Source organism: Rosa rugosa, chromosome 6 (genome assembly GCF_958449725.1).
Source record: "Rosa rugosa chromosome 6, drRosRugo1.1, whole genome shotgun sequence".
Taxonomy (NCBI): Eukaryota; Viridiplantae; Streptophyta; class Magnoliopsida; order Rosales; family Rosaceae; genus Rosa; species Rosa rugosa.
This window is the reverse complement of record NC_084825.1, coordinates 38527220-38547552: the sequence shown is the minus strand read 5'-3', so window position 1 is coordinate 38547552 and position 20333 is coordinate 38527220. Positions and strand designations below refer to the sequence as shown.

Here is a 20333-nt window from a genome sequence, read left to right as displayed (position 1 = left end):
TTTTCTCGAAAATCCCATTTTTGAAAGCCTTTCAAAGATCTCAAAATCAACGAATAAAATATAATGTTTAATTCCAAAAATCACCTCGGAAAATAATTCGTCGAAAATCAACATAAATCAATAAATCCAAATCCGAGCATAATAAACTCATATCCGAAATTCATGATGGAAATTCAATCAATAAACCAAATTATAATCCGGAAGCAATTCATTTCTGAAATCAATTTATAATCCGAGATCAAAATATATGTTCGATAATTGAAACGATAAATGAATAAATCAATAATTCGGAAAAATATTTGCATGCATCATTTAAATCAAAGGTCCACTCACAGTATTCGACTAACGTGGTACCCAAGCGTAAGGATCCTTGTCGAGCGATGGATCAGTACCTCGTCTTGTACACAATTATATTCCATAAACAACAATTTGATAATTAAATACGAATCTAAAACGAAACCTGAAAACCCCTCGTAAACTAATATCTCCATTCCTTTCTGGATTCAACCCAAAATTCACCACTAATATCAATCCGTCGATTACAGTATTCCATAGCGGAAAATAAGGGAAACCCGAAAGTCGGATTCCCATAAATCGACATCCGAAACTCCAAACTTCAGAAATTCACAATCGATAACAAACTTTCTCCAATTTGCACCAAAATCACATTTACAAGTTCTACAACTCACAAGTAATTTATCTAGCTAAAAACAGAAGCCAAAATCATGCCCTACATGCCTCCACGTGCCACCTATAGTGGCGGCGCGTGGGCCCCACTAGCCGCCGGCCAACACCACCTCCGACAACCAAATTTTACCAGCATCTTCCTCTCAACAATCCAAATATCTTTCTCAACTACAACAAATTCATAAAATACCTTGAACTGGCGGGAAACCAAGCAAACCCGAAAGGACCCGACGAGGAATAGTGCAGAAAATTTCCCGTCGTCATTTCTGCTTCCACACTTCGATCTGGATTATGAAACTTGGAGGGATTCAAGTACACTCCAAGGCGCTTCTAAAGGACCTGGTTTCGTCGCCGGAGGTGGCCAGAGTTGGAAGAAAACGGTGTTGACCTCCAACTACTACAGTGAACTTCCACGGCTTGTATCTTCCTTTTTCTGCCACGACGCGATGATCCACCACCACAAACGTGTTGAGGAGGAGGAGACGAATCGAACGGTGCCGGTGGCATGCTCCCAGGCGGCCGGACGGCGAAGTTGCGACGGTGAACAGTGGAACGGAGAGAGAGAGCTCAGGGGAGGAGAGAGAGGGAGTCACCGGGTGGGCAGGTCGAACCTACCTACCCACAGTAATTTTTCAAATTTATAGATTTTACTCCAAACAGTAACTTTAGTACTTCGCTTATAACTTTCGCATACGAACTCCGATTTGAGCGTACCACATGTCCACGGACTTGGTTTAACGTCCTTTACAATTTTCATGAATAAATTTTTTTCAAAAACTGACCCGAATAAAAAGCCAACTTTTTGGGCCACTAAAAGTATCGAAATGAAGTAAAAAGTGACAGTAATTGTCGTTTACTGTCCAAATGACTAGTAAACAGGTAAGTTGATATACGGGACATAACAGTTCAAAGCCCAACTGGACTTGCTAAAGCCACCCAAACCCAGCACGACGTAGTACCAGTCCACCTTCGTTTGATGATATCGGCCGAGGAAGTCTTCCACCACCTCCCACTGCCATCTTCGTCGCTCCCAACTGCAGCCCTCTCCACTCTGGCACAGATCGGTGGTGTCATTGCTAGCCTGACACCGCCATCATCATCGATCTCACCATCCGCCGACAGCCCCCAGCCACCCGACAAAGCATGAACACTTAAAGAAGATCGTCGCCCGGTGCTACACTGCGCAACCCATTGAACAACACTGGTCACTGGTTCCGTTCCTGTCCAACCATCCTCGATCCAGAGTGACTCGGATCCATCATATCCGCCACGAGAAAATCCTCGCTACGCAAGGACACCACCGCCCCTAATTTTGAGAAGCTGACTACGAGGATCCCTGCAGCCCGCAATCTCCCAGCGACTATACTAGAGGGAAATTCCATCTCCTCTAGCCCAATTTGCAGATCCGCCGCCATGGGGCCACGACCTCCACCTACCTCTCAGAGAGAGTAACCTAAGCATTTTTTTAATTAAGAGCATCTTTAGCAGACTCTTTATTTGGCTCCTTACTGTACATCTTTGCATTGTTGGATTTAATTATTTATGAATTATATACAATTATTTATATTCTTCTTCTTGTGGGATTTTAAGTCAATTTAATCAATTTATGCATCTTTTTTTTTAGTTAAATGGGTCGTAGTATTAACCTTTAAATTAGTCATTTTGTCCAGCACGATACGACCTATTTATTAAATTGGTTAAAAGGGTTGGAAACGGGTAACCAATTTAATAAATAGGTTGGGTTTGAGTTTACATTTTCGACACAATTATTAAATGGGTTGGGTTTGGGTTTGTCTCTTATGACACAATAAATATCTTGACTCGACACGAACCTAACATGATACGACCTATTAACAGCTGGTGATATAGATTATTAGACAATCTCAATACAAGATATGATCGTTTAAAAGGACTAAATCCAAGAAGAATTAATCATTCCACCTAAATTATTTGCCCGAAGTCTCCCAAGGTTGTCAAAACTGGGGTGACCAAACTCATAACCGTTGAAAGATATAGACTAGAGAGACTTGAGCCCCGTGTATAAATGAGAGGTAGACAAAGATCCCAACTCTATATATTGAAAAGGATAACTGGTCCAAATCCAAACCAGGTACTAACCTAGATCTTAAATCCGAAGTCATAAACAACCTGAATTCTAGATTCATATCCTTACCTGGCTAGAATCTGAAACTAAAACCAAAACCCGACCAGTAACCATATACCAATCCAAACTTGACTTGGATCATAACTCGGAACAAAATGGATCCGAGACCCAAGCCTCCAACAACAATATAAACTTCAGTAAGAGTTACATGTGGGTTTATTAATTCAACTGATAACCATACATTATTAATATGTACTTATCTCAATATATAATTTTTCCAAAGAAAAAATATTTGAACAAATCTTAGTTTCAGAAACTTTATTTGAGCATGTGTTTAAAGAAGCTAATATCATTTTTCTCAACAAAAAAAAAAAAGAGAGAGAGAAGCTTATCCCCTCATGGTTGTAGTGACAATCCAAAGTCTTGCTATCAAAATTGTCATGTTTAGCAACAAAAGCTAACTACGACATCTGTTTTTTTAATTTTTTAGACTTTGTTTGTATTGAAAAAAAAAAAAACAGTCTCCTCCGTAATTCAAACAACACACTTGAGAGTGTTTGATGCATTCAATGATAAAAATATTGAAAGTTATGGAAATGGTGATTGTACGAAAAAAAAATTAATGTAAATATCAAGAAAATATTGGATATTGGTGGGTGTGGATTTTGCTGGGTGTGAGTTTTGCTGGGTTTAATTAATAATAAGGGTAGTATTGGAAAAATTGCAGGGTGTAATTAGAAATTCTATCATTTTGTTGGGTGTAAAAAATTTACTGGGTCTACATCAAAATTTGCTGGGTGTTTTAGAGAAACGGGAATTGAGAGAAAATTTCTGTGTATTCTCATTGATAATAGGGGTCTCTTTATATAGAGGATTACAATGCATAGAATCTGAATCGTACAAGGAAAGATAATCATACATTGAATGAATATCTCTAAGATTCTCCGAGATTATCTCTAATTAATAACCTTATTACCACTAGATCAAGTAACCTAGAGTTTGGGCCAGACACAATTTGGATTTACTTAAACACTCCCCCTTGTGTCGCCCAAACGTGGTGCTTCTCTTGTTGCCTCGTTAAAAACCTTGTTGAGTAACAAAAACCCTGTGGGACAAAAATAACCTCGGTCGAAGGGGAAAAAGAGCACAACACACCCTTCACGTTTCGAGACCATACATGTAGACATCTCCCCCCGATGACTACGGTCATGGGAGTTCGGATAACTTCCGCAAACGATGCTACCAACATGTTCCTCGAAAGTGGAATTTAGGCAATGACTTAGTGAGCAAGTCTGCCACACTGTCCTCAGATTGAACCTAGTTCACTTTGATCTTGAGGAGAGTTTGTTGTTGCTGATTATCCTTGGTGTTGTTGCTTTTGATGTAGTCTTGCTTCATTTATTCAAAACAAGCAGCATTATCCTAAATGCTCGTAGGCTCATCTGTGGTAGACTTCAAACCACAATTTTTTGAACATGCGTAATTATGGATCCAATCCATATACATTCATGAACCACTTCGTGAAGAGCAATGATCTCTGCATTGTTCGAAGATATAACGACTAGGGTCTGTTCTGTAGACCTCCAAGATATCACGGTTTTTACCCATGGTGAACACTTAACCAGTTTGGGAATGACCTTTGTGTGGGTAAGAAAGATACCCAATATCAGCAAAACCTTTCAAAACACATGTCGTTCTTGCATGGGGATAGAGGACGCAGGCTAGTGTTGGCGGCGTTCCTGGTGTGTGATGGGTCCGAATCCATCATCTCTCTGTAGGCATAAAGCATGCCCCTATCAGTCGTACATCTCTAGTATCGAAAGATATCTTTTTCCACCAATCCAATGGTGTCGCGTTAGAGTACAGCTATACCTAGCTAACAAGTTCACAACATATGAGATGTCCGGTCTTGTGCATTGAGCTAAGTACAATAATGCGCCTATTGTACTCAAGTAAGGCACTTCTTCCTCTAGCACATCTTCGTCATCATCCTTCAGACGAAGATGATCATTTTCAGGATCAAGACTACGGACGATCATAGGGGTGCTTGAAGTTTTGACATTGTCAAAATGCCTAAGCATCTATCAACACAATGCTCAAGTTCCAAACTGAGACATAATCGTGTTCTCCCAAAATCGTTCATCTCAAAATCGGATTTCAAGTGTTCAGCGGTTTCCCTTAACTCTTTAAGGGCTTCTAATGAAGATCATGTCCAACATGAACCGCGATAGAATCCGAAATTTGTTATGGAAACGCGCGGGCATATCCCTTCCCAATCAAGTAGTCACTTTAGTAAGCGTTTCAACCTTATTGTAAACGCGCTCCGCGGTCTAGAGCCTCTTAACTTTGGTAAATAAGTTCACCATGAACCTTATTCATGTATATTCCGTATCTAGATCCCCATAGAGATACGTAGTGACCACATTTGTAAGCTGCATGTTCTGTTATTTGGAAACTATCAAACTGACAGGGTAGTAGAGTGCACTGGCATCCAATTACGAGAAAATATGTCTCATCGTAGTCGATTCCAGGGTGTTTTGTGAGAAGCCTTGCGCCATAAGGCGAGATTGCCATATCTTTTTCTCATCACGCTTTCTAACGAAGACCCATTAGTCAATAGGTTTTATGTTAGGAGGTGTTGGCATCACTGGCTCGAAAACCTTCCTCTTCGTTAGAGAATCCATCTCAACCTGGATCACATCTTTCCATTTAGGCCAGATTTCTCTACGTTGACATTCATTCATCAATGGAGCGTGGTTCGATATCATCGGACTCAACAAACTCATGTGCAACGAAATGCGCAACTACATCATCAATTATGATGGAGTTTCTATCCGACGTCTCATGTACACTAGTGTAATTTTCAAAGAGCTCTATATTCTCAGGAATAGGTTCTGATGTTGAGGCATCCCCCAACGATAACCATAATCTGGAAGATTCTCATGAGACGGATTTTGAGTGTCGATGATTCAAGGATTGAGTTGTGCCAAAGTATCCTTTGAATCCACGGGCTTCCCACGCATTCTAGCTTGGGTCATGGCCTGTAACGCCAAAGTGCCACTCTCTTTGGCGTTGGCGCCATGCCTACCTCCGTGTAGGGTGGCGCTATGTCTTCTCGTAGGGACGTTCATCCTTGCAGGCATATTTGCAGCAGATATGTGTGATCTCGTCACTTTAGTGGGGATCGAGATGAGACATAGTGGGGACAGACCACGACAATTCATGTCGTTCTGCTAAACATTCGTGTTCTTATCTCCCCCTAACGACGGGAAGACTGTCTCATCAAAGTGATAATCCGCAAATCTAGCGGTAAGGAGATCGCCTAGCAAGGGCATTAAGTGGCGGACGATTGTTAGAATCTAAAATCCAATGTAGTTTCCCATTCGTCTATAAGGACTCATCATAGAGCGTTGTGGCGGCGCAATAGGCACATAAATGACACACTCAAAGATGCGTAAGTACGAGATGGTACCTAGTCACTAGCTGTAACGCAGAGGTAGATTGAGTAGCGGTGGGTCGTAGATGAATTAGCATAGCGGCATGCGATATTGCATCACCTCGAGTGGATATAAGGAGATTGGTGCACATTACCAATGTCCTGACTACCATCGTAGTCGTTTCCGCGAGACCATTTGGGTGTGTACATGGGAATATGATGTCCAACATCAGTCTCATTGCAATAACCATCGAAAGTCTTCGATGTAAACTCTCTAGCAAAGTCAAATCCAATTGACTGAATATGATGATTCGGGGAGTGAGCCCATTGTCATATGATATTTGCTAGGAGTGTAGCATAAGCAGCATTACAAGTGGACAATGGCACAACATGTGACCAACGTGTTTGCGTGTCAACCAATATCATGAGATATTTAAACGTCCGCAAGTTGGTTGAATTAGTCCATAGAATCCCCGTTCTATGTAAGAACAAAATGAGTATTTTCATATCCTTTGAATAGGACGGTCAGTCCTAAATTCCCTAAGGAACAGGCTTTGTAAAATGAGCGAGAGGCTTTAGAAGCAACCAATGAGGATTTTGGTTGGGCTTGAGCGTCTGAAACGCTATTTGAAGCAAAGTCGGTGATTGCAGCATCACCTAAGGCGTCATCACCATGATGTACGCTATCCATGGCGTCATGGATAAGGACTGTGCGACTCCGGAGGCAACGGTGGCGGTCACACTTAGTCCAGGAATCAACTTTTGATTCATGCTTCGTTTCGCTCGAGAGAAATGATGTCCATGTGAAGTCTTTAGTAGACGGATCATCATATCATGACTAGGATGACCTATCCTATCGTGACAAAGCCAATATGTGTCTAAATCCAAGAGATCTTCTCTCATGACTTTATTGGATTTAATAGCTCGAATAGTAACATAGAGTCCACTAGAGAGACACATAAACTTCTCTAAGATGCGCCTTTGTTCGCAATCGTTAGAGGCATTGCAAAGGAACTCATTTCCGTTCTCTACATGAGTTTTTGCATGGAATCCGTTGACTATTCATAGGTGCGATTTGCCCTAGGAGCGTAGAGAGTTTCAGTGACAGTAATCAAGGTGCCATTTGCCAAGAGGAACTTGGGCTATTCCATGTCCTTGAATTAATATTGATGACCCAGGCATTGTAGTCACAAAACTAATATGCTCAGAATCGGAATGGAGTCATAATGAAAAGAACTCGAAATTTTATTCATAAGCCAACGGAGTACATCATCTCTTTGCTCAGACTCCATTGATTGAGGCGCTTTGAAAGCGTCATTTAGATGGCTTTTAGTGTTGGTGGCGCCACCAACATGGCCAGAGGCGTTGCCTCCCTCTCACTTTCCACGTTGACCTCTTCGGTTCTGTGTTCCCCTATTTTGGCGGTTACCTTCCCAAGTAGAGCGATTATATGGACCAGAACGTCCAGAAGTATCCCTAAGATTAGGGTTTCGCTCTTGGCACCCTCTCTTAGGGTCGCGACTATAATTGGATTCCGGAATATGCTCTATTTCCACGGATCTCGAATTATAGTTCTTCACAAGGATGTTGTCATGCTTTTCAGCGACATTCATAGCTCCAATGAGCTCATGAAACCTTGTGATCCGTCCTGCAGTAACGTCGATTCGATAGTTCTTAGCAACCATCAATGTAGAGACGGGGAAGGTAGAGAGAGTCTTCTCAATCAACATCGCATCTGTGATCTCTTTACCACAGAATTCCATTAAAGATTTAATGCGAAGTGCTTCCGTGTTGTAGTCAAGAACTGACTTGAAATCGCAGAAGCGGAGGCTATGTCATCTCACTTCTACATCAAGAAGCAGGGAGTCACGGACGTTGCCAAATCTTTCTTCAAGTGAGACCTACAGCCTTCTGGGGTCTTCTTCATTCATACACTCGTACTGGAGCGAATCATCCATATGACGAGTCATTAGGATGATGGCTTTTGCCTTATTTGCCTCTAAGGCTGATTTATTTGCTTCCAAAGCTTGAGCTTGCTCTACAGTTAGCACGTCCTGGCTAGGCTCGAGAATCATATCCAGGATTCCATCGGCCTTGAGATGCTGGCGAACATCACGAACCCACCTGTGATATCCAGAGCCAGTTGTTCCCAATGAAGCAAATTCCAATTTGTTCAGGTTACTCATCCTGAAAGAGAACAAGAAAAATGGTTAGTTTCGGAGCGAAAAAGCTACCACGAAAACATATAAAATTCCTGAGCGTAATCGTTTCCAAGAAATTAGAAATTTTTGAGCGTAATCGCTTCCAAGAAATTCAATTCCAAGAGGTATTAGATTACATCGAAACAATGACGTAAGTGGTCGATCATAAATTTTGTACAAACTTTAAGTTTGGAGATCTCAGCAAGCTCCAAGCTTGGAGTGAGCACGAACCCCCACAATTCGGCTTAATTAGGTCTCCCCTATGATGAATAAAGGGGGGTAGAAGAAGGGAGTTTGCAAGTCCCCGAGAAAAAGAAGAGAAAAGAAATAAAAACTTCAAAAACGAGAACTTTTAGTAAAAAATACCTCAAAATAGGTCGCCGGAAAATTTGACCGGAAACGGTCAACCGGTGTTGACCGGTGCTGACGTGGCAGTGAGGTCCATAGCTGCCGTGGCAGTGGGGTCTGCTGCTGAAGTGGCAGTGGGCCGTGTCATTGGGCTTCTGGGCTGCCTTCTTTTTTTTCTTTCTTGTGCTGGTTTTTCTGTAGGCCGGTTCAACAACTTTTAGACCTGTTTTTAAATTTCTGTTTCCGGTTCCTGGATCCTGGGATCGAGATGCTGCTGGTTGCAAAATTTGGTAGCAATCGGAGGTCCGGAAGGTGGTGAACCGGTGCAGGGATCCTTTTTTTTCTTCTTGGAGGGCTGGTTCGATACTTCCGGTGGCCGGTTTGGTGGTGATCCGGCCAGTTCTGGAATCCTGGGATTGAGGGCTTCAATATATGCGGCGGTGGTGGCTAGGGTTTGAAGGCTACGAATTTAGGGTTTCAGGGTTAGGGCTTCGTGCTGATAACGTGTTTTAGAGAAACGGGAATTGAGATAAAATTACTGTGTATTCTCATTGATAATAGGGCCTATTTATATAAAGGATTACAATGCATAGAATCTGAATCATACAAGGAAAGATAATCATACATTGAATGGATCGATATCTCTAAGATTCTCCGAGATTATCTCTAGTTAATAACCCTATTACCACTAGGTCTAGGTCAAGTAACCTAGAGTTTGGGCCAGACACAATTTGGATTTATTTAAACACTGGGTACATTTTTTTTTTTTTGAAAGGTTGCTGAGTACATTTAGAAAAACCCAAAATAAAATATAGCAAAAATGTGAAAATTAATATCGGCTCGTAAAAATCAGAAATTTTGGAGAAATATCAAGGATATTTTAGTCCTTGCATGCATTTCTGCATTTTGTTCACTATTTTCTCCATTGGACAATACTTCGCTGACCAGGGCTGGTCAGCTAGTGCTAACCAGGGCTATCGTGGCTCTCTCAAAGCCCAACACGTGTGTTTTTTTTTCTCCATCTGAATGGAGTGAATTCCTTCTCTTCCTCCAGCTCTCTTCTTCCTTCTCAAATCCTAAGGAAAATCCACAATTGCTATCCAAACCCGAACACTCTACTCCAAGGCCAGCCCAGGAATCCAAACTAGAAATGAAGAAAGAAGGCAAAGATTCGGCGCGCAGCAGGCACCGATAGCGAAGAAACTGTTCGTGGTGGCCGAAGTCGAGCAGTGGCCGGAGTCGAAAAAACTGACACTGATGGCAGAACCCTTTATGCTTCTTCTTTCTTGTTTGATCTCTTCCCCTTTGCTTGTTTCTTTGCCCACAGACCCTTCTTGTGATTATGATCATCACCATCCATTGATTTTGGATTTGGGATTTGATGAGGGACAGAGGAAGAATGGATCTAATATTTTTTTTTTTTTTTGGCAAGTATGGATCTAATATTCTGATGGCCGAGGAAGAAGAGAAGGAATTCAGCTGTTTGTGTTGTTGTGTGTTTGGGGAGAACACGTGTCGATCTACGAAAAAGCCACGTCGTGGTTGATTAGGACGGGCTGACTAAAGCTGGTCAGCCAAGTATTATCCTTCTCCATTAGGGCAAAGAAATCCATCTCCTCGGAATTGGGGCAGAGCAGGACGTCATTATCGGCGAAAAAGAGTGGCGTTAAAGGTCTAGTCCATCGCCTACTGCAATAAATATGTATCGGACTGGGCACGCGATCCGGTGAGGCAGCAGCTCGGTACGTATCAATCAATCAGACATCAAATCAGTGAGAGATGTGTGATTGGTTTTGGGTTTTGCTTTTCTGCTTCATTTTCAATCAATCATGTCTATGGCGTCGAGCTCTGTAGCCACCAGTGGGTGGCCCTAGTGTGCACTGTGCAGCTAGTACTGCTGCTGCTACACTGTAGAGAGTAGCTAGCGTAGCATTTTAGAGATGCATGGGGATAGGTGGTACGTTATCACTATCCAGTGCAGGTTGCAGGTTGCAGAGTACTAGTGCCTGCCGCTGCGTCTGCCTCGCTGATTTGCTTCTGCTACGCCACTCGTGCTTCTCTCTTCTTTTCTCGGGTAAGCTTGCTGTGTCACTTTTTAGGTATATAGTATGATTAGTATCTGCTCGCTCTGTTCATTGACACGTGCATTCAAAAGTTTTCTGGGCAATATTACAGAATGTGATACCAGACCTACTATTACTATTCTACCACTTATCTGTACAAAATTTTAGAGTGAAGACGGAGGTACTCCACATTTTACCATTTACACTATAATGCTTTTTTTTTTTCATCTGTTATTTACAATGCAAACATGAAAATTTGGCACCAAACTCAACATGTTACACAGCCCTTAAAACTATGCTTTTGAGTCTCCAACGTTAAGTAAATTGAAATCGCAAAGGCAGTCTACAATTATAGGATATATTGGGTCGAGAAATGAAAGACCTAACAATAATGGTCACAACTCAAATTTGAAAATTGATCTCCACATATCATCTCTCTCCCACTGAATACATCGCCATCGAAGAACAAGGGAAGTAGGGGACAATATGTTTATGATGATATCTGGTCTTTGTCAAAGCACTCGTAGATGGTAGAATCCTAAAGGGGAGTTCCACTCTTCCATTCCAAATTGGGACTAGATGGACATTGCATCCATATCATCGGCAACATTTGGTTCCAGGCTTCTCAGTAATTGAGGGGAAGTAGGTTAGAGCTAGCATACAGTCGATTGATGGAAAATATTGGGTTTTGAAGCTTTATACTCCACTTTTAACTATTTAGGCGAAAGCAAAATGGCAAGAATTAGTTCAATTGTCTTTTTCTATTACAAGTTAGAAAGAGAGAAAAAGGGAAATAAAAATGGATCATTGTTAGCCACCGACTTTTCTGTTGCAAGTGAAACTTGTCTTGACGGATGTCGGCATCGTCTTCTCCATTTGTTCCTTTTTCTTTCATTCTTTTTCTCTCTTGGCTGCTAGATGCATGCAAGCATGGACTTGAAGTGATGAAAGAGGGTGGTAAACAAGAGTCGGGGTAAATGAGAAAGATAAATCAAATGGACTGATACAACGCATGCAAAATTTAGGGTTGATTTAGAAAACAATTATTGTTTTGGCCCACAGATAAAACTTGGGCTCAACTAAGGGCATGTCTCAACATTTCTATCAATCCACAAAAAAACCATATAAGTTCATGGATGTCTAAACCCAACCTTACACTGTTTTTGGCCTCGGTCTCTACTATATGTACAAATTTTTGAGAATTTGGCCGAGGAAAGTTTTGGGCTGAAGGAAAGTTCACAATATGGAACCCTTTAATACATTTGGCGCCAAGACAAGTTTTAAAAAACTGGAACACTCAAGTTGTGGTTACTTTAAAATTCAAAAACTCTGGTAGTTCAGAGCACCTCATTTTACCTAAAATACCGACGAGGACACATAAGAAGATTTGAATTTGATGATTTATCTAAAGCCTTGCCCGAGAGTGAAAATTTGGGATCCGTCTTTATCCGTCTCGTTGGCGTACTTTAAGGTCCAAATCATTTTAAGAATTAGGTCGCAAGTAATGTAAATTCGTAAATGTAATACGCATTCTAGAGAATTATCCTTCTCATATAGACAAAATGTTGAAGCTCCTGGTAAGGCAATTCCAGGCACCATGCATATTTGCATTCTAACATTTACCCAACTGGTAATACTAATCTTGGGTTTGATTAATGATAGCAGCATTAAGGTAAAATAACAAAAAATGAAACCAAAAAAAAAAAAAAAAAGTTAAAAATATGGAATACAATTTGGAGCTGCAGATTTCTCTCCAGTGCCTACCTGAATCTCCATCCAGAGAGATTTGAGAGTCAAGAAGAAACTAAAGCTCTTCTCCTCCAGCGAACAAATTTCAGTATTTACCCAAAATGCTATATGCTCAAACCCACAAAAACGACGACGTAGCCCCTCCACGCAACTCAATCAGAATTTCACACTCCCTCCATTTTCACCACTCTTTTTTTGTAAAATAAATTTTACAGTTTTACCTTTTCACCTTTCTGCGTTCTTATCCGACGATGACTGAACCTTCCTCTGCGTCGTGAGCAAGCAGCACAAGAATCGCGAGCCGTCCGATGCGACAGCTGTCTTCAGAGCCCTGGTTCCGGCCGCTAGATCCCTCACGCCGTTCGCCTCCTTCAGCGCTCTCTTCTCCGCCGCCGGAGACGTCGGTTTAGACGGCGATTTATACGGCGGAGACGCCGATTTGAACGAGTCGCCGCAGTCGGAGTTCTCCACCGACTCAGCGCAAGAATTCTCCCTCGACTCGCTGCCGGAGAAATTCTCGGTAGACCTCGTCAAGCTGTCCCTCCGGCGCCGGCGCCGGAAGCTCTCTCCCTTGCCCATCAGATCTTGGTACCCGATCGCCGAGACGTCGTCGAGCTCCTTGGACCACTCCGACTCGTGATTGACCAACGCGGCGACGTTCAACACGCCGTGGAATCTTCCAGAAGGCCGGCGAATCTGCAGCGCCGTGAACGACGGGATCTTGGATTCCAGGTCAAGAAAGTTGCTGAGGATCAATCGGACGGTGCCGACGAGATGGTCGCGGATGACACCGACGGCGTAGATCTCGATCGTGATCCCGGACGTCTCCCTGGCGAGGAATTCGGAGGAGACCTTGAAGAGGAACCGGTCGTTCCAAGTCGGGTTCTCGGCTCCGACTTTGTCGACCCGGGTCCGGATCTTGTGGTCCGAGTCGACCCAGGCGATTGCGTAGGTCTTCATCCGCCGTAACTTCCCGGACGGGACTTTCAAGCCCTGACCGGAGATCAGGTTGATCTCCAGCACGTGCATTTTCTCGGCTACTCCTCCTATTCTCTTCATGGTTTCCGGCGAAGAAGCGAAGCCGACGGCACGGATTCGATTAAGAAGAGAAGCTCACTGGGGAAATGAACGGTCTTGATTTGAAGTGAAGGCAGTCGGGGCAAGACATTCCGGTGAAGAACCCTAGAGAGAGAAAGAGAGGAGAGAGAGCGCGGGGGGGGGGGGGGGGGGGGGGGGGTTCTGCAAGAAACGAAGTGGGGCCCCGGGCTGGGGTATTTGAGAGAAAGTCCAGGGTGGATTTAGTGGAGTAAATTGTATGATCAAGCTGTGGTAAAAAGTAAAGCCAGTGGATTTTCCATGACGTGATTAACCGTTTTGTTTCATATTAAGTAAATTGGCCTTCAAGAATAGTTAGTGAAGACAGGAGAATTTGGCTGGATGCTTGAAGAAATATTTTCTTCTATTTTTTTTTTCCTCACTGATTTGTTCAAGATTATTCACAGAATATTCATGGAGCTACCTCCTCCACAAGTTAGATCGATGGTTCCTAATGATTTGTGAGACTTTCCTAGAATGCGCGGGAGATGTAAAAGCTCCAAGAAGTCCAAGAAGTTATGTTAGTTTTGTTGGTGTTCTTGGGTTTTTTGTCCCTCATTTATTAGAATAAATGATTTGAGAAATGTATTTAACTAGAGAATTTTGATTTCTTCCGTTAATTTATTTTAATGTTCTTGGTAAAATTCTATGATCATGATTCTTGATCAAATATTAGCGTACAATATTGAAAATAAAATTCATATATCAACTAATATTGAAAATATGTTATATATATGTAGAGAACAATTTTGGAGAATATTATGAAAATTTTAGACCATGGTGGTAGGTCATGGGGAGGGGAAGGGAAGTGCTTTAATTTGCTGTAAAGAAGTACTTGTGATGGAAATGAAAGGACTTTTGTTCCTGGTTTAGCTAGGAAGCATTTTGTTTTTACTCCCATGTCTGTTATCAATTTTGTTTCTTATTGCATTGTCTCTGTTTGACATATTGTGAAGTATAATGCTACACAGATTTGATGAAAATATTCTTTATTATTGGTAAGTGAAAACAGATACAAGGCTCACATAGTATAGATACAAGCAGACTCACTCACCCACATTAACACATTGCATTCCTGTTACAAGAAAGCTGCAGAATCAAGTAACCTCTTCACATTGCAACACCAGTCCTCTCCTTCAAGTGATTGCTTGATGGTTTGACACACGAAGACCGAGATGATGCAGCCCTACACCTTTTTGTTCTTAATTTCTTCTTCTTGGCCAACTTTTTCTCCAAATCTTTCACTCTACCGGTGAGGTCGGATATCACTTGTAGTTGGTCTTTTCCTGCTACCATCAACTTCTGCAACGTTTCCCTTAGCTTCTCATTCTCTTTAATTAACTTCCTAGCACCTTCGTCTCCCAAGACGCTTCCATCACCGGAGGAAACCTCAGTCGCGATTGGCGATGCAGGCAATGGCTCACTCTTCTCAGTGAGGACATCCTCTTTGGCAGTTTCAGCATCTGCAGGCAATGACTCACTCTTGTCAATGAGGACATCCTCTTTGGCAGTTTCAGCATCTGCAGGCAATGGCTCACTCTTCTCAGTGAAGATATCCTCTTTGCTGTCTTCGCTTTCAGCTTTGTTCTCTTTCATCTCTGTATCGTCTTCTATGGTCACTGCTTGCAGGTCTTTATAGGCTTCTCTACTTTTCTCAACCTCATCCTCATTAGGCGTGTCAGCATCAACCACTGTAGGCAAGCAAGCGTCAACACCATCAATCAGGTCTGAAGGCCTATTTTCATGCACCACTCCACGAGTGCTTGTTTCAACAGGTAAGCGCAATGGTTGGGATTCGACCATTTGAGAGACTGCTGGCAGAGGATCATCTATAGCAGCTTCGTTTTGGTGACGGTGCTCGACCTCTGGATCAATTACCTTATCTCCTGTGTGTTCCTCATCAACTAGGCCTCCTAACTTGGTCAACTCCTCCGCTGTTCCCTCCTCTTGTTGCAGAGCCACTATTTCTTCTTCCCCACTTTTTGAGACATCGTTTTCTTTCACCATGTGGACTTCTTCGTTCTTTTTCAATTCAGAAACAGCACCACTGTCTTCATCAGTTGTGCCTAGTTGCAAAGCTGCAAGCTCATGCATCTCCGCTTCTTTCTCAGTCGCATCATCAGTGGCTATTGGAGAAGTTATATCAGGTGACATGGTCAATTCCACCTCTCCACCTTGTTCCATTTCATCCTTGCTCATTTCTGATGCTTCAACATTTTCAGGCTCTGAAGCAGCAGGCTCAGTATTAACTGCTACTTGAGGCAACTCTGGACTTATTGTAACTTCTGAAGCAGTTGAAACCACACTATGGTCTGGCGTGTCCTCTACAGGAGATGGAGCTTCACCACATTGCTCAAACTCAGTAGCACCATTGGCCATTTCTGCATCCACCACCACTGCCTGTCCATCAGCGATGTTATCTTTCCATTCCATTGTAGGTCCCGAATCAAGACCTTTACAATTCAAATCACAAGCCCCAGGGAGTTCATGCTGTCCATTCTCAGATGCTGTATCCAGCTCTTTATGTTCAGAGAGTTCTGGTACCTCGACTTCCACGCCAGGGAGAGAATCCGCGGTTTGTGTCACCTGCCCCTGGCAAGGCTCTGTGGCAACATGACTGTTATCGCTGGCAGCAGCAGGGAATTCTTCACCATCTTTTGCTGCTTCCTCTGCTTGCTTCTCTGACATGCAGACACTGTTGTTGCCATTGGCATTGAGCTCTTCCACAGTTTTAACAGAGGACACCTCTTGTGTCGTGTCTTGGTATCTCTTAGACATTATATCATCAAGCTTTTCCTGCAGAAGTACAAGCTCCCTTGCCAAGGATCTTCTTATGTCTCTGAGACTTGGAAGCAAACCCTGTTAAATAGCAACAAACAAGGAAGCACATGAGCATTACATAAAAACAAATGCCAAAGCTTGACATCGCATCTTCAAACCCTAAACCAAAAGGTGTACAGATTCAGATGCCTAATTACAAGTTACCAAAATCAATTAACTATTACTCAAATTTCTTCAGAACAGATTCTAGATTGTTTCAATCTGAAAGTATGCGCATAAGAGATTTTCACATGTATGGCAGATTCTAAATCTTGGTTTCATATATCCAGGTTAAACAAACTTGCCTGCTTTTACAAGATAAAGATACACAAACATTAAGCAAATCAGTCAAGTGCATACCTGAATGGTATCCAGTCTTAAAAGAAGTCTCATGATGGTTTCCCCGATTACCACTCTTTGTTTATCGTCTTTGTTGAGATCAGAGGTCTCCAAAGATATGATTTGATTCCGAATATCAGCCACTTGCTCACGTATCTCAGCTATTTGCTTCAATTTCTTCAATGATTCCCACCTCCTAACCATGAATCCACGGTAAGCAGATTGAATAAGCACAGCAGCTGATACATCTGATAACATCTTTCTCTCAAAATTACTTCCCTCAACAACTGATTTAACTGACCCCGAAGTTTTCTTCGTCTCTTCCACATTCTGAGCTGTTGTTTCTCCTATATTTACTGTGCCTTGATCCTCATTGACCTCACATTGATTCCCATCTTTGCCAGCATCCCCAACAGTTGGCTTTGAGGAAACCTCTTTGGAATTAACAGGAATCTGAGATGTATGCATTGAATCATTGTTTTCGCCGATTCCCTTATCCATAACATCAATAACCTTCTCTTTCTTGAAAGGCTCTACCTCATTTCCATTGCTTGAATTGTGGGGCTTCATATTTTGTTGCGAGTCCTCTGGCAAGCTAAACGAAGCAGAGGCCTTGGAAGTGTCTGCTGAAGTCTCTTTTTGAACTTTTTTATGACCAGGAGGACTAGGAGATCTGGAACTACCACTGCCTTTCTTCTTCTTACTTGGCAAAGGATCGACTCTCAGACAAACAGGAGGTAGCTGAGATGATTTCTTCGGGGATGATGACTGGCTTCGAACACTGCTACCAGAAGGTTTGTTAGCTAAATTGTCATCCACATGCTTCACAGGGACTTCTCTTCCTCTTCTCTTAGCGTCTTCAGAGTTGTCCTCCTTTTTAGGTAGATCCTCCATTTGCTTCACTGGTATGACTCTCTGATTAGCATCTTTTCCCTTTCTGTCTAGAACACCCAGCCCGGCAGATTTATCTTCGTTAACTCCAGTCCAATTGTCACTACTCTCAGCGTGCTTCGTCGGAACAATCCTTGCATTAGCATCAACCTTCCTAATTTCCTCATTCTCCTCCTCCCTCATGCCAACATCCTTCTGTTTATTTTCAAGAGGGAGCCAGAAGAATGGGAATGGGAGTTGCCTCATTCGTTCTTCAGTCTGCTGATCCTGAGATGCATCCATGTCCTTGTCCTTCTTTCCAGCTCCATCACGCTTAGTATCATCATAAGAGGGCATCCAAAAAATTGGAAATGGAAATTCCTTTTTTCTGTCCTCACTCCGTTGATCCTGAACCCGCTCCCCATTTCCACCGTGCATCAAAGATCCAATATTGGCCATGTCAAAAGGTAACAAACCACGCCTTTGATCTCCTTCCTGAGATTTCAAACTCACAGGAGGCCTTTCATGATCATCTGGATGCATCTTTTGCTCTACAATCTCTGGACCAGAAAGTTTCCTTTGCTCCTCACCCTTCATGTTTCCTGGTGGAATCCAGACAACAGGATAAGGGTAATTTGTCATATGACCCGGAACCAATGAGTCATTCACCTTTTCGACAACGTCCGGTGATTCTTGTTCTTCAATCTTCACACCCTTATTCTGGTGGCTGTGATTAGGACACCCACAGCAGTGATAATTTCCTGGCATCTTCTTGTCATAATCATATCGAGGAAGCTCCATAGAGTAATGAGGAGGCGGGACATATTGAACAGGGTAGGCTTCATGATATGGAGCAGGATAACCACCAGCAAAATGTATTGGTGATGGCATTGGAGTTTGAGGGTAGGAGGGTCTGAAACCATTATAACCAGGAGCATTACCATGGTTACAGCAAGAATAGCACGGCACGGGGTTTGGGTAGCCAAAGTTGCCACCATAAGGCCAAGGCACAAATGCCATAGGTGGGTTTGGTTGGTGAGGCGGGTAAGGATATTGAGGGAAAGAGAAGGTCTGGTTTTTTTGCTCGGGGTGTGAATCCATGTATCTGTACATCGGCATCATTATTAACTAGCTTTCTCTATACACACACAAAATCAAAGGAAATCCTCCACACAAAAAAGTCTTGACAACTCCAAAAGTTTCTGTCAACCCACAAATCAGGATCACAAATCAGTAACAATTTCGAAGGGCTACAAGGAAGCGAAAATGTCAAACTCCAATTTGCAAACTGTAGCAGACACATCAACTAGTTGAAGTTGATCAATTTATCGATAGCAACTAAATAATTTGAACTATATGATACAATATCAAACATTTATAAACAGAGTATTTGTAAAGCAAAATCACAAACTTCAAAGATTCACATAAACCAAGGAATTCCTCAAGGAACATTCATATCAGTGAGTATGTAATACCCAATTAATGCAAGTGCAGAAATGTAAGATCACAGCAGTATATATAACAACCAAATTTCTCTCTATTCATCCCACATTTACAGCAGAAACAGAAACTCAAAGCGCAATTACAAACTGTTGACATCATAAACAACATGGAAGATGAAGAACTTACAGTTCAATTGATCAGCCAAACGGTTCCACAATCCAAATGACACAGTTATCGGAGGCGAATCGGTCCACAAACCCAAAAGGAAGAAATGGATGCTTTGTTGTCTGGTCTCTTTTTGGCTTCGGTTTTTGTGATCACAGTCTGTCTGAGGAGAGGAGTTTGAGAGGGCACCCGTTTTATATACGAAGGGGAAATAAGTGAAGGAAAAATCTAGAAGCTGCAAACGGAAAAATCTAGCTTCGGTCAGAGCTTTTGCTTCGAGATGTTTCCCGCGTCTCCTAAACAAACAATGAAATTTCTGGAGCTTTCTAACAACGTGGACACCATCTGTGTCGTTCACGTGTGCGGCTGATATTTTGAAGGCTCTGTGTTTTTATCATAAAAAACGGTATTATTTGAATATTCAAACTACTTTATTTATAGTTAGTAAAATACATGAGATGTATAATACGAGAACAATATGTACTTATATTATTCGGACAATTTCACTTATAGTTTGTTGAAAATTCAGTAAAATTTTCTCAAGTTATTAAATAATTAATTTTGAAATTTTAAAATATTAACTTATATTCATTTTTCTTTAATAATATATGTAAGATATGGAAAAACGTAAAAAAATCTCGTATAATATATGTATAATATTTTAAATTTAAAAATATGAAAAATTTAACAAGACCCTTTCAAAATATAAAGTATGGAAGAATTCTTAAAAAAAAATGTCATTATGTGTATCATTCACGTATTGAATGAAAAATTATTAACATAGATTTTTATACACAATCTCTCTTTTTTTTTTTTTTCCAAATGTCGGAAATAAATCTCATTCCAGACTTTGTACATTCGAGGCTTTGAGCAATTTTGGAGTTGGTTTTACATCGTTAAGGCTCTGAATATATAGGACTGAATCAAACCTCAGACTGTTTACATCATTTTAAACCCATTTGTGACTAAATTTTTTGAAATGCCTCGATACTTCCAAATGAACCAACCATGTC

The 20333-nt window shown here is 41.8% G+C and overlaps 2 protein-coding genes across 2 annotated transcripts; both read right to left on the bottom strand.

The window, feature by feature from the left end:
* Positions 1–12404: 12404 nt before the first annotated feature.
* LOC133715155 (BON1-associated protein 2) lies at positions 12405–13829 on the bottom strand. The gene has a single exon (XM_062141534.1). It carries the CDS (start codon positions 13645–13647, stop codon positions 12814–12816), a length of 834 nt encoding a protein of 277 aa, XP_061997518.1. The 5' UTR covers positions 13648–13829; the 3' UTR covers positions 12405–12813.
* Positions 13830–14655: 826 nt separating this feature from the next.
* On the bottom strand, positions 14656–19500 carry LOC133717478 (BAG family molecular chaperone regulator 6). Its single transcript, XM_062144195.1, has 3 exons — positions 19342–19500; positions 16864–18914; positions 14656–16542 (listed from the first exon to the last, which is right to left on the bottom strand). Exons 2-3 carry the CDS (start codon positions 18832–18834, stop codon positions 14794–14796), a joined length of 3720 nt encoding a protein of 1239 aa, XP_062000179.1. The 5' UTR covers positions 18835–18914; positions 19342–19500; the 3' UTR covers positions 14656–14793.
* Between the last annotated feature and the right edge of the window lie 833 nt (positions 19501–20333).

What these genes read in the sequence shown, in the direction of transcription:
- LOC133717478 (XM_062144195.1), bottom strand. Translation starts at nt 18,834, where the DNA reads ATGATGCCGATGTACAGATACATGGATTCACACCCCGAGCAAAAAAAC. An exon ending in TAAGACTGGATACCATTCAG is followed by an intron (nt 16,543 to 16,863) that starts GTATGCACTTGA and finishes GCTATTTAACAG; the next exon opens with GGTTTGCTTCCAAGTCTCAG.
- LOC133715155 (XM_062141534.1), bottom strand. Translation starts at nt 13,647, where the DNA reads ATGAAGAGAATAGGAGGAGTAGCCGAGAAAATGCACGTGCTGGAGATC.